Here is a 12875-nt window from a genome sequence, read left to right as displayed (position 1 = left end):
TGAAGTTGGTGAGGGAGATAAAAGTGATTCATGATTTGTATGCACTTTTTTCACTAATATGCATTGCTATAGTAAGTAGTATGACAAGGGAGTACATGGTAGATGTCATGTTGAAATCTCATATGCTAGGAATAACCTATTGATGATAACTGGGGGAATAGAGCTTGGATTTCTTTGTTGCTCATAATCAACATTACATTTGACATGCTAGAAGATTTCAGTTGTCTTATTTACTGTGATCAGTGCATTCGGGAAAGTATTCAGACCCCTTGACTTTTTCCACATCTTGTTACCTTACAGCCTTATTCTAAAATGTATTAAATAGTTTTTTTTCCCCCACATCAATCTACATACAATACCCCATAATGACATCACAATACCCCACAATGACATCACAATACCCCATAATGACATCATTATGGGGTATTGTGATGTCATCATAGGGTATTGTGATGTCGTCATGGGGTATTGTGTGTAGATTGATGAGGAATATGTCTAATATAATCCATTTTCCATTTTAGAATAAGGCTGTAACGTAACAAAATGTGGAAAAAGTCAAGGGGTCTGAATACTTTTCGAATGCAGTGTAGCTAGTGGTCAGGAACATCCTTCACTGCTGTCGTTCATTGTTTACTCTCTCCTGTGAACGTGCCTGTGCTGTGCTGTTCCGCCACAAATTAACAGACAGTCCAATCAGCGAAATATGCGTTAAGGCGGGACTCCCGAGCCTCCAATGGTTGTGGAGATGTAACCCGATATCCCAGAGTCACCTGACGCCAACTGAATATAGAAGCAAGAAAAAGACGTGATTTGTCCTAACAGAAGTCGAGTCATAAGCAAATGACCTTGATACGTCTTAACATAACAATATGGGACTTAAACTTCTTTTAAGAATTAAAGCATTTCACATGAGTAGAGTTAAGATCTAAGCTTCGTTATCTTTTCTTACTGCTTCTACTGCATGTGCTGCTGCCGTGCGTTTAGCATGTGGTGAGTTAGCTTGAAGCTCACCAACGGTGGTATCTATTCTGTCTAGCAGCAGTCGGTTTGGACTCATGTTTCCCTCATTGCATGCTCTTCATAACCAGTGTTTTGCATTCCCCCCCGATCCCTCTTTTTTTCTCCTCCTCTTTGTGTTCCCTCCGTCCTTCAGATGTTTCAACCCATCATGTTGTTCATCCTCGTTCTAGTCCTCTTCTCGTCTCTCTCGTACGCCGTGGTCTTTAAGTTGGTCTTTCTCTTTGTGCTTTTCTTCGTTCTCTAACTCTGTTCTGTTGTAGTTCTCTAATCCTTCTGTTCTGTTGTAGTTCTCTAATCCGTCTGTTCTGTTGTAGTTCTCTAATCCGTCTGTTCTGTTGTAGTTCTTAGTTCTCTAATCCGTCTGTTCTGTTGTAGTTCTTAGTTCTCTAATCCGTCTGTTCTGTTGTAGTTCTTAGTTCTCTAATCCGTCTGTTCTGTTGTAGTTCTCTAATCCGTCTGTTCTGTTGTAGTTCTTAGTTCTCTAATCCGTCTGTTCTGTTGTAGTTCTTAGTTCTCTAATCCGTCTGTTCTGTTGTAGTTCTCTAATCCGTCTGTTCTGTTGTAGTTCTCTAATCCGTCTGTTCTGTTGTAGTTCTCTAATCCGTCTGTTCTGTTGTAGTTCTTAGTTCTCTAAGCCGTCTGTTCTGTTGTAGTTCTTAGTTCTCTAAGCCGTCTGTTCTGTTGTAGTTCTTAGTTCTCTAAGCCGTCTGTTCTGTTGTAGTTCTTAGTTCTCTAATCCGTCTGTTCTGTTGTAGTTCTTAGTTCTCTAATCCGTCTGTTCTGTTGTAGTTCTCTAAGCCGTCTGTTCTGTTGTAGTTCTTAGTTCTCTATCCGTCTGTTCTGTTGTAGTTCTTAGTTCTCTAAGCCGTCTGTTCTGTTGTAGTTCTTAGTTCTCTAATCCGTCTGTTCTGTTGTAGTTCTTAGTTCTCTAATCCGTCTGTTCTGTTGTAGTTCTCTAATCCGTCTGTTCTGTTGTAGTTCTTAGTTCTCTAATCCGTCTGTTCTATTGTAGTTTTTAGTTCTCTAATCCGTCTGTTCTGTTGTAGTTCTCTAATCCGTCTGTTCTGTTGTAGTTTTTAGTATAATTTTTCACCCTTGTCTTTATCTTCTTATTTTTAATTTTTTTTGCTTTAAAAAAAAATCCTCCTGCTGTTTGTTTATTGTCATTCGTCCGTTTGTTCGTTTATCCACCAATCCGCTTCATGCACTCCCCTCCCCCCTCCATCCCCTCTGTCCCCACACCCACACACCTTCCCTCACCTGTCACCCCCTGACCCCCACCCCCCAGTCACAGTCCGGTGCGAGGGATGAGCTGGAGTGGCGTCTAGGACAGGAGCGAGCCGTGGAGACCCAGGGCCAGAGCCATGACCAGGGGGGTCTTGCCTCAGGGCCCCGCCCAGAACAGGGGAGCCATCCTGGGACACACTAGATACCACAGCCCCCCCCCTTGGCTTCTTTAAGACCTGAGGTCAGTGCCTCTTTCATCTCCATACCTTCCCTCCCTTCTCCCTGTAGTAGGACTGGATGAGGTCAGACAGAACACACCAGTGTAAAGTTTACACTAAGGTTTACACACCACAGTGTAAAGTTTACACTAAGGTTTACACACCACAGTGTAAAGTTTACACTAAGGTTTACACACCACAGTGTAAAGTTTACACTAAGGTTTACACACCACAGTGTAAAGTAAAGATTTAGGGCATTGCACATGTGCGTAGAGTCAAGATATTTCTAAAAGATTTCTTAGCTCAACTGCGTGTCTTTTCAGAGGCATTTAGACATGAGTCAAGTACAGGTGCCAAATTCTGGAATGTTCTTCATGGAACTCGATCAACGCGTTCCTGTGCCGGTTTGAATTTGGCCAGGGGTGGGGGGGGGGGTGTGGAGGATAAGAGCCACATTGTAATAGTAACGGTTAAAGTAGAATTAACAAAGTTCCAGGTCTCACTTTAATATTATCCTGTCAAGGTGTTTTATTTTAGAGCCGGTTGGAGGTACCAGGGCTCATCAAGCTTTATAAAAGTATAGGCTAAGGTGTCCGTCCTCAGCGCCGACCCACTTCAACCCTCTTAAGCTAAGTCCGTTATCTAACGAAACAAAAGCCACTCAGTCCAACATGGCATCAGGTAACACTCCAGCCCACACTGTCACCGTTATCTGATGAGCATCTCACGTCATCCACACGCTCATATCCTAATAATAGTTGAGCTAATTCTGTTCAATGTTTTTCTTGATGTTATACGTTATCGACTATGATCGTTCTGTTCCAAGGCAGGTTATATGTGACTGAGGTCAAGGCGGTGAGTTTATGTCAAATTTCCAAGATTGTTTATTTCATTTTTGTGTTATTTTAAATTTTTAGTTTACTAAAATACAGACTCAGCGTTTCTAAATGGTAGATCATACAATCAATCAAATACATCTTTATAGCCTTTCTTACATCAGCCGATGTCTCAAAGTGCTGTACAGAAACCCAGCCTAAAACCCCAAACAGCAAACAATGCAGGTGTAGAAGCACGGTGGCTAGGAAAAAACTCCCTAGAAAGGCCAAAACCTAGGAAGAAACCTAGAGAGGAACCAGGCTATGAGGGGTGGCCAGTCCTCTTCTGGCTGTGCCGGGTAGAGAGGAACCAGGCTATGAGGGGTGGCCAGTCCTCTTCTGGCTGTGCCAGGTAGAGAGGAACCAGGCTATGAGGGGTGGCCAGTCCTCTTCTGGCTGTGCCGGGTAGAGAGGAACCAGGCTATGAGGGGTGGCCAGTCCTCTTCTGGCTGTGCCAGGTAGAGAGGAACCAGGCTATGAGGGGTGGCCAGTCCTCTTCTGGCTGTGCCAGGTAGAGAGGAACCAGGCTATGAGGGGTGGCCAGTCCTCTTCTGGCTGTACCAGGTAGAGAGGAACCAGGCTCTGAGGGGTGGCCAGTCCTCTTCTGGCTGTGCCGGGTAGAGAGGAACCAGGCTCTGAGGGGTGGCCAGTCCTCTTCTGGCTGTGACAGGTAGAGAGGAACCAGGCTCTGAGGGGTGGCCAGTCCTCTTCTGGCTGTGCCAGGTAGAGAGGAACCAGGCTATGAGGGGTGGCCAGTCCTCTTCTGGCTGTGCCAGGTAGAGAGGAACCAGGCTATGAGGGGTGGCCAGTCCTCTTCTGGCTGTGCCAGGTAGAGAGGAACCAGGTTATGAGGGGTGGCCAGTCCTCTTCTGGCTGTACCAGGTAGAGAGGAACCAGGCTATGAGGGGTGGCCAGTCCTCTTCTGGCTGTACCAGGTAGAGAGGAACCAGGCTCTGAGGGGTGGCCAGTCCTCTTCTGGCTGTGCCAGGTAGAGAGGAACCAGGCTCTGAGGGGTGGCCAGTCCTCTTCTGGCTGTGCCAGGTAGAGAGGAACCAGGCTCTGAGGGGTGGCCAGTCCTCTTCTGGCTGTGCCAGGTAGAGAGGAACCAGGCTCTGAGGGGTGGCCAGTCCTCTTCTGGCTGTGCCAGGTAGAGAGGAACCAGGCTCTGAGGGGTGGCCAGTCCTCTTCTGGCTGTGCCAGGTAGAGAGGAACCAGGCTCGGAGGGGTGGCCAGTCCTCTTCTGGCTGTGCCAGGTAGAGAGGAACCAGGCTATGAGGGGTGGCCAGTCCTCTTCTGGCTGTACCAGGTAGAGAGGAACCAGGCTCTGAGGGGTGGCCAGTCCTCTTCTGGCTGTGCCAGGTAGAGAGGAACCAGGCTCCGAGGTGTGGCCAGTCCTCTTCTGGCTGTACCAGGTAGAGAGGAACCAGGCTCTGAGGGGTGGCCAGTCCTCTTCTGGCTGTGCCAGGTAGAGAGGAACCAGGCTCTGAGGGGTGGCCAGTCCTCTTCTGGCTGTACAAGGTAGAGAGGAACCAGGCTCTGAGGGGTGGGCCAGTCCTCTTCTGGCTGTGCCAGGTAGAGAGGAACCAGGCTCTGAGGGGTGGGCCAGTCCTCTTCTGGCTGTACCAGGTAGAGAGGAACCAGGCTCTGAGGGGTGGGCCAGTCCTCTTCTGGCTGTACCAGGTAGAGAGGAACCAGGCTATGAGGGGTGGCCAGTCCTCTTCTGGCTGTGCCGGGTAGAGAGGAACCAGGCTCTGAGGGGTGGGCCAGTCCTCTTCTGGCTGTGCCAGGTAGAGAGGAACCAGGCTATGAGGGGTGGGCTAGTCCTCTTCTGGCTGTGCCGGGTAGAGAGGAACCAGGCTCTGAGGGGTGGGCCAGTCCTCTTCTGGCTGTGCCAGGTAGAGAGGAACCAGGCTATGAGGGGTGGGCCAGTCCTCTTCTGGCTGTGACAGGTAGAGAGGAACCAGGCTCTGAGGGGGGGCCAGTCCTCTTCTGGCTGTGACAGGTAGAGAGGAACCAGGCTATGAGGGGTGGGCCAGTCCTCTTCTGGCTGTGCCGGGTAGAGAGGAACCAGGCTCTGAGGGGTGGGCCAGTCCTCTTCTGGCTGTGCCAGGTAGAGAGTAACCAGGCTATGAGGGGTGGGCCAGTCCTCTTCTGGCTGTGACAGGTAGAGAGGAACCAGGCTCTGAGGGGGGGCCAGTCCTCTTCTGGCTGTGACAGGTAGAGAGGAACCAGGCTATGAGGGGTGGCCAGTCCTCTTCTGGCTGTACCAGGTAGAGAGGAACCAGGCTCTGAGGGGTGGCCAGTCCTCTTCTGGCTGTACCAGGTAGAGAGGAACCAGGCTCTGAGGGGTGGCCAGTCCTCTTCTGGCTGTGCCGGGTAGAGAGGAACCAGGCTATGAGGGGTGGCCAGTCCTCTTCTGGCTGTGCCAGGTAGAGAGGAACCAGGCTATGAGGGGTGGCCAGTCCTCTTCTGGCTGTACCAGGTAGAGAGGAACCAGGCTCTGAGGGGTGGGCCAGTCCTCTTCTGGATGTGCCAGGTAGAGAGGAACCAGGCTATGAGGGGTGGGCCAGTCCTCTTCTGGCTGTGACAGGTAGAGAGGAACCAGGCTCTGAGGGGGGGCCAGTCCTCTTCTGGCTGTGCCAGGTAGAGAGGAACCAGGCTATGAGGGGTGGCCAGTCCTCTTCTGGCTGTACCAGGTAGAGAGGAACCAGGCTCTGAGGGGTGGCCAGTCCTCTTCTGGCTGTACCAGGTAGAGAGGAACCAGGCTCTGAGGGGTCTCCAGTCCTCTTCTGGCTGTGCCAGGTAGAGAGGAACCAGGATATGAGGGGTGGCCAGTCCTCTTCTGGCTGTGCCAGGTAGAGAGGAACCAGGCTCTGAGGGGGGGCCAGTCCTCTTCTGGCTGTGACAGAAAGAGAGGAACCAGGCTATGAGGGGTGGCCAGTCCTCTTCTGGCTGTGACAGAAAGAGAGGAACCAGGCTATGAGGGGTGGCCAGTCCTCTTCTGGCTGTACCGGGTAGAGAGGAACCAGGCTATGAGGGGTGGTCAGTCCTCTTCTGGCTGTGCCGGGTAGAGAGGAACCAGGCTCTGAGGGGTGGCCAGTCCTCTTCTGGCTGTGCCAGGTAGAGAGGAACCAGGCTCTGAGGGGTGGCCTGTCCTCTTCTGGCTGTGCCAGGTAGAGAGGAACCAGGCTATGAGGGGTGGCCAGTCCTCTTCTGGCTGTGCCAGGTAGAGAGGAACCAGGCTCTGAGGGGTGGCCAGTCCTCTTCTGGCTGTGCCAGGTAGAGAGGAACCAGGCTATGAGGGGTGGCCAGTCCTCTTCTGGCTGTGCCAGGTAGAGAGGAACCAGGCTCTGAGGGGTGGCCAGTCCTCTTCTGGCTGTGCCAGGTAGAGAGGAACCAGGCTATGAGGGGTGGCCAGTCCTCTTCTGGCTGTGCCAGAAAGTATAATAGATGGGTTATCCCACTTTGGAGACAAGTTGAAGATTACATTCCCTTTCATGAGCGTCCCACTTTCTAGAGAGCTCTTCTGTGTTCAGACCCATTTAGGTTCTCATAAGCCTTATCCCTGCCCATCTCTTTAAGGATTTGCCATGTAAAGGCAAAGGGGTCAGCATGGGCCTTCAGGAAGTAGCCTCTCCGTTATCTCAGCCAATCATGGGATCCTGACTTTCTCCCGACGTACTGTAGCTCAGTGCTTTCTCCTTGGCTAAACTTAGGCTCCTAATTTAACATTTTGTATTCCTGTTAACAGATCTCAGACCAGTTTGTAATGAAGATATATGATAGTTTACATGTTTAAAAAAAAAAAAACGTCAAAAGCCTGAATCTGGTCGCAGTTCGACTGTTGGCAGACATACAGGAAGTTCTAAAAATGTTATGACACAACATGCATGCTATTTGCATGTCCTATTGTCCTTACGTCACATAAAGTACATTGTCTCTAAGTCTGCATAGTGTCACGTAATTATAGCATTGACACAAACACTCTGACCCGGGATGTGGTTTCTCTAATATGGGATTTCAGTTTCCCCTCTAACGTAATCTGTGAAGCGGAGAGAGTGAATGAATGAGAGGACGGGTGTAAAAGCAGCTCTGGTACAGCAGGATTACTGCTCTGTGTGATTTACATTTGACATTGGGCTGACAGACAGGGAGAGAGAGAGGGGGAGGAGAAAGGAATGGAGGGAGAGAGAAAAAGGAAGGAGAAATAGATAGAGGGGGAGAGAGGGGGAGGAGAAAGGAATGGAGGGAGAGAGGGAGAGAGAGAGTAAGAGAGAAAGAGGAAGGAGAAATAGATAGAGAGGAGAAAGGAATGGAGGGAGAGAGGGAGAGAGAGAGTAAGAGAGAAAGAGGAAGGAGAAATGGATAGAGGGAGAGGAGAAAGGAATGGAGGGAGAGAGAGGGAGAACACAGAACACAGTCCCGTTAGAACACAGTCCCATTAGAACACAGAACACAGTCCCATTAGAACACAGTCCCATTAGAATACAGAACACTGTCCCATTAAAACACAGTCCCATTAGAACACCGAACACAGTCCCATTAGAACACAGAACACAGTCCCATTAGAACACAGTCCCATTAGAACACAGAACACAGTCCCATTAGAACACAGAACACTGTCCCATTAGAACACTGTCCCATTAGAACACCGAACACAGTCCCATTAGAACACCGAACACAGTCCCATTAGAACACAGAACACAGTCCCATTAGAACACAGAACACAGTCCCGTTAGAACACAGTCCCATTAGAACACAGAACACAGTCCCATTAGAACACAGAACACAGTCCCATTAGAACACAGAACACAGTCCCATTAGAACACAGAAGACAGTCCCATTATAACACAGTCCCATTAGAACACAGAACACAGAGCCGTTAGAACACAGTCCCATTAGAACACAGTCCCATTAGAACACAGAACACAGTCCTGTTAGAACACAGTCCCATTAGAACACAGAACACAGTCCTGTTAGAACACAGTCCCATTACAACACAGAACACTGTCCCATTAGAACACAGTCCCATTAGAACACAGAACACAGTCCCATTAGAACATAGAACACAGTCCCGTTAGAACACAGTCCCATTAGAACACAGTCCCATTAGAACATAGAACACAGTCCCGTTAGAACACAGAACACAGTCCCGTTAGAACACAGTCCCATTAGAACACAGAACACAGTCCCATTAGAACACAGTCCCATTAGAACACAGAACACAGTTCCATTAGAACACAGTCCCATTAGAACACAGAACACAGTTCCATTAGAACACAGCACACAGTCCCATTAGAACACAGTCCCATTAGAATACAGAACACTGTCCCATTAAAACACAGTCCCATTAGAACACCGAACACAGTCCCATTAGAACACAGTCCCATTAGAACACAGAACACAGTCCCATTAGAACACAGAACACTGTCCCATTAGAACACTGTCCCATTAGAACACCGAACACAGTCCCATTAGAACACCACAGTCCTGTTAGAACACAGTCCCAAAACAGTCAGTCCATTAGAACACAGTCCCATTAGAACACCGAACACAGTCCCGTTAGAACAGAACACAGTCCCATTAGAACACAGAACACAGTCCCATTAGAACACAGAACACAGTCCCATTAGAACACAGAAGACAGTCCCATTATAACACAGTCCCATTAGAACACAGAACACAGTCCCATTAGAACACAGAACACAGTCCCATTAGAACACAGTCCCATTAGAACACAGAACACAGTCCTGTTAGAACACAGTCCCATTAGAACACAGAACACAGTCCTGTTAGAACACAGTCCCATTACAACACAGAACACTGACCCATTAGAACACAGTCCCATTAGAACACAGAACACAGTCCCATTAGAACATAGAACACAGTCCCATTAGAACACAGTCCCATTAGAACATAGAACACAGTCCCGTTAGAACACAGAACACAGTCCCGTTAGAACACAGTCCCATTAGAACACAGAACACAGCCCTGTTAGAACACAGTCCCATTAGAACACAGAACACAGTCCTGTTAGAACACAGTCCCATTAGAACACAGAACACTGTCCCATTAGGACACAATCCCATTAGAACACAGAACACAGTCCCATTAGAACATAGAACACAGAACACAGTCCCATTAGAACATAGAACACAGTCCCATTAGAACACAGTCCCATTAGAACATAGAAAACAGTCCCGTTAGAACACAGAACACAGTCCCGTTAGAACACAGTCCCATTAGAACACAGAACACAGCCCTGTTAGAACACAGTCCCATTAGAACACAGAACACAGTTCTGTTAGAACACAGTCCCATTAGAACACAGAACACTGTCCCATTAGGACACAATCCCATTAGAACACAGAACACAGTCCCATTAGAACATAGAACACAGTCCCATTAGAACACAGTCCCATTAGAACATAGAACACAGTCCCGTTAGAACACAGAACACAGTCCCGTTAGAACACAGTCCCATTAGAACACAGAACACAGCCCTTTTAGAACACAGTCCCATTAGAACACAGAACACAGTCCTGTTAGAACACAGTCCCATTAGAACACAGAACACTGTCCCATTAGGACACAATCCCATTAGAACACAGAACACAGTCCCATTAGAACATAGAACACAGTCCCATTAGAACACAGAACACAGTCCCATTAGAACATAGAACACAGTCCCATTAGAACACAGTCCCATTAGAACACAGAACACAGTCCCATTAGAACATAGAACACAGTCCCATTAGAACACAGTCCCATTAGAACACAGTCCCGTTAGAACACAGTCCCATTAGAACACAGAACACAGTCCCATTAGAACACAGAACACAGTCCCGTTAGAACACAGTCCCATTAGAACACAGAACACAGCCCTGTTAGAACACAGTCCCATTAGAACACAGAACACAGATCTGTTAGAACACAGTCCCATTAGAACACAGAACACTGTCCCATTAGAACACAGTCCCATTAGAACACAGAACACAGTCCTGTTAGAACACAGTCCCATTAGAACACAGAACACTGTCCCATTAGAACACAGTCCCATTAGAACACAGAACACAGTCCTGTTAGAACACAGTCCCATTAGAACACAGAACACTGTCCCATTAGAACACAGTCCCATTAGAACACAGAACACAGTCCCATTAGAACATAGAACACAGTCCCATTAGAACACAGAACACTGTCCCATTAGAACACAGTCCCATTAGAACACAGAACACAGTCCCATTAGAACACAGAACACAGCCCTGTTAGAACACAGTCCCATTAGAACACAGAACACAGTCCTGTTAGAACACAGTCCCATTAGAACACAGAACACTGTCCCATTAGGACACAATCCCATTAGAACACAGAACACAGTCCCATTAGAACATAGAACACAGTCCCATTAGAACACAGAACACAGTCCCATTAGAACATAGAACACAGTCCCATTAGAACACAGTCCCATTAGAACACAGAACACAGTCCCATTAGAACATAGAACACAGTCCCATTAGAACACAGTCCCATTAGAACACAGTCCCGTTAGAACACAGTCCCATTAGAACACAGAACACAGTCCCATTAGAACACAGAACACAGTCCCGTTAGAACACAGTCCCATTAGAACACAGAACACAGCCCTGTTAGAACACAGTCCCATTAGAACACAGAACACTGTCCCATTAGAACACAGTCCCATTAGAACACAGAACACTGTCCCATTAGAACACAGTCCCATTAGAACACAGAACACAGTCCTGTTAGAACACAGTCCCATTAGAACACAGAACACTGTCCCATTAGAACACAGTCCCATTAGAACACAGAACACAGTCCCATTAGAACATAGAACACAGTCCCATTAGAACACAGAACACTGTCCCATTAGAACACAGTCCCATTAGAACACAGAACACAGTCCCATTAGAACACAGTCCCATTAGAACATAGAACACAGTACCATTAGAACACAGAACACAGTCCCATTAGAACATAGAACACAGTCCCATTAGAACACAGAACACTGTCCCATTAGAACACAGTCCCATTAGAACACAGAACACAGTCCCATTAGAACACAGTCCCATTAGAACATAGAACACAGTACCATTAGAACACAGAACACAGTCCCATTAGAACATAGAACACAAATCCTTGGAATTTGGGGAAAGTTACCAGAATTTTGCAACCCTAGACGTCACTAAAGGCATGACGAAAGGCACAACATTTACACATAGGGTCGAACTTGAGGTTAATGCATGTATTTTTGTTTAGCATTGACGTCAATGGTAAGTCTGGAGTTATGCCCACATATTTCAAGTAAGTATTTGCCCATTGTGTAGTTAGCCTGGGTACCAGTCTGTTTAGCTGACATTTCATTCCTTGTACGCTGTGTCATTGCCAAACGTTGGTGCCCAGGCTATTATGGAGGTGTGTTTGACCTGTTCTGAGAGTAACTGTGTTGAGGGGTACAGCTCTGAGAGTAACTGTGTTGAGGGGTACAGCTCTGAGGGTTACTGTGTTGAGGGGTACAGCTCTAAAGGGTAACTGTGTTGAGGGGTACAGCTCTGAGGGGTACAGCTCTGAGGGTAACTGTGTTGAGGGGTACAGCTCTGAGGGTTACTGTGTTGAAGGGTACAGCTCTGAGGGGTACAGCTCTAAAGGGTAACTGTGTTGAGGGGTACAGCTCTGAGGAGTACAGCTCTAAAGGGTAACTGTGTTGAGGGGTACAGCTCTGAGGGTAACTGTGTTGAGGGGTACAGCTCTGAGGGTAACTGTGTTGAGGGGTACAGCTCTGAGGGGTACAGCTCTGAGGGTAACTGTGTTGAGGGGTACAGCTCTGAGGGTTACTGTGTTGAGGGGTACAGCTCTGAGGGTTACTGTGTTGAGGGGTACAGCTCTGAGGGGTACAGCTCTGAGGGTAACTGTGTTGAGGGGTACAGCTCTGAGGGTTACTGTGTTGAGGGGTACAGCTCTGAGGGTTACTGTGTTGAGGGGTACAGCTCTGAGGGGTACAGCTCTGAGGGTAACTGTGTTGAGGGGTACAGCTCTGAGGGTAACTGTGTTGAGGGGTACAGCTCTGAGGGGTACTGTGTTGAGGGGTACAGCTCTGAGGGGTACAGCTCTGAGAGTAACTGTGTTGAGGGGTACAGCTCTGAGGGTAACTGTGTTGAGGGGTACAGCTCTGAGGGGTACAGCTCTGAGGGTAACTGTGTTGAGGGGTACAGCTCTGAGGGTAACTGTGTTGAGGGGTACAGCTCTGAGGGGTACTGCTCTGAGGGTAACTGTGTTGAGGGGTACAGCTCTGAGGGTAACTGTGTTGAGGTGTATAGCTCTGAGGGGTACAGCTCTGAGGGGTAGAGCTCTGAGGGTAACTGTGTTGAGGGGTACAGCTCTGATGGTAACTGTGTTGAGGAGTACAGCTCTAAAGGGTAACTGTGTTGAGGGGTACAGCTCTGAGGGTAACTCTGTTGAGGAGTACAGCTCTAAAGGGTAACTGTGTTGAGGGGTACAGCTCTGAGGGTAACTC

At 48.2% G+C, this 12875-nt stretch overlaps 1 protein-coding gene across 1 annotated transcript in view; it reads left to right on the top strand.

Moving 5' to 3' along the window:
* Positions 1-11770: 11770 nt before the first annotated feature.
* Positions 11771-12875, top strand: part of LOC115127644 (microtubule cross-linking factor 1-like) — a 52158-nt gene continuing 51053 nt past the window's right edge. Inside the window, exons 1-2 of the mRNA XM_065015122.1 lie at positions 11771-11828; positions 12033-12670. Of these exons, the coding sequence (XP_064871194.1) occupies positions 11771-11828; positions 12033-12670 (696 nt within the window). The remainder of the gene's footprint in view (positions 11829-12032; positions 12671-12875) is intronic.

The sequence above is a fragment of the Oncorhynchus nerka genome, unplaced genomic scaffold (genome assembly GCF_034236695.1).
Source record: "Oncorhynchus nerka isolate Pitt River unplaced genomic scaffold, Oner_Uvic_2.0 unplaced_scaffold_1675, whole genome shotgun sequence".
In the NCBI taxonomy this organism is placed as follows: Eukaryota; Metazoa; Chordata; class Actinopteri; order Salmoniformes; family Salmonidae; genus Oncorhynchus; species Oncorhynchus nerka.
The sequence above is the reverse complement of the archived record's forward strand: the minus strand, read 5'-3'. Positions and strand labels throughout refer to the sequence as shown.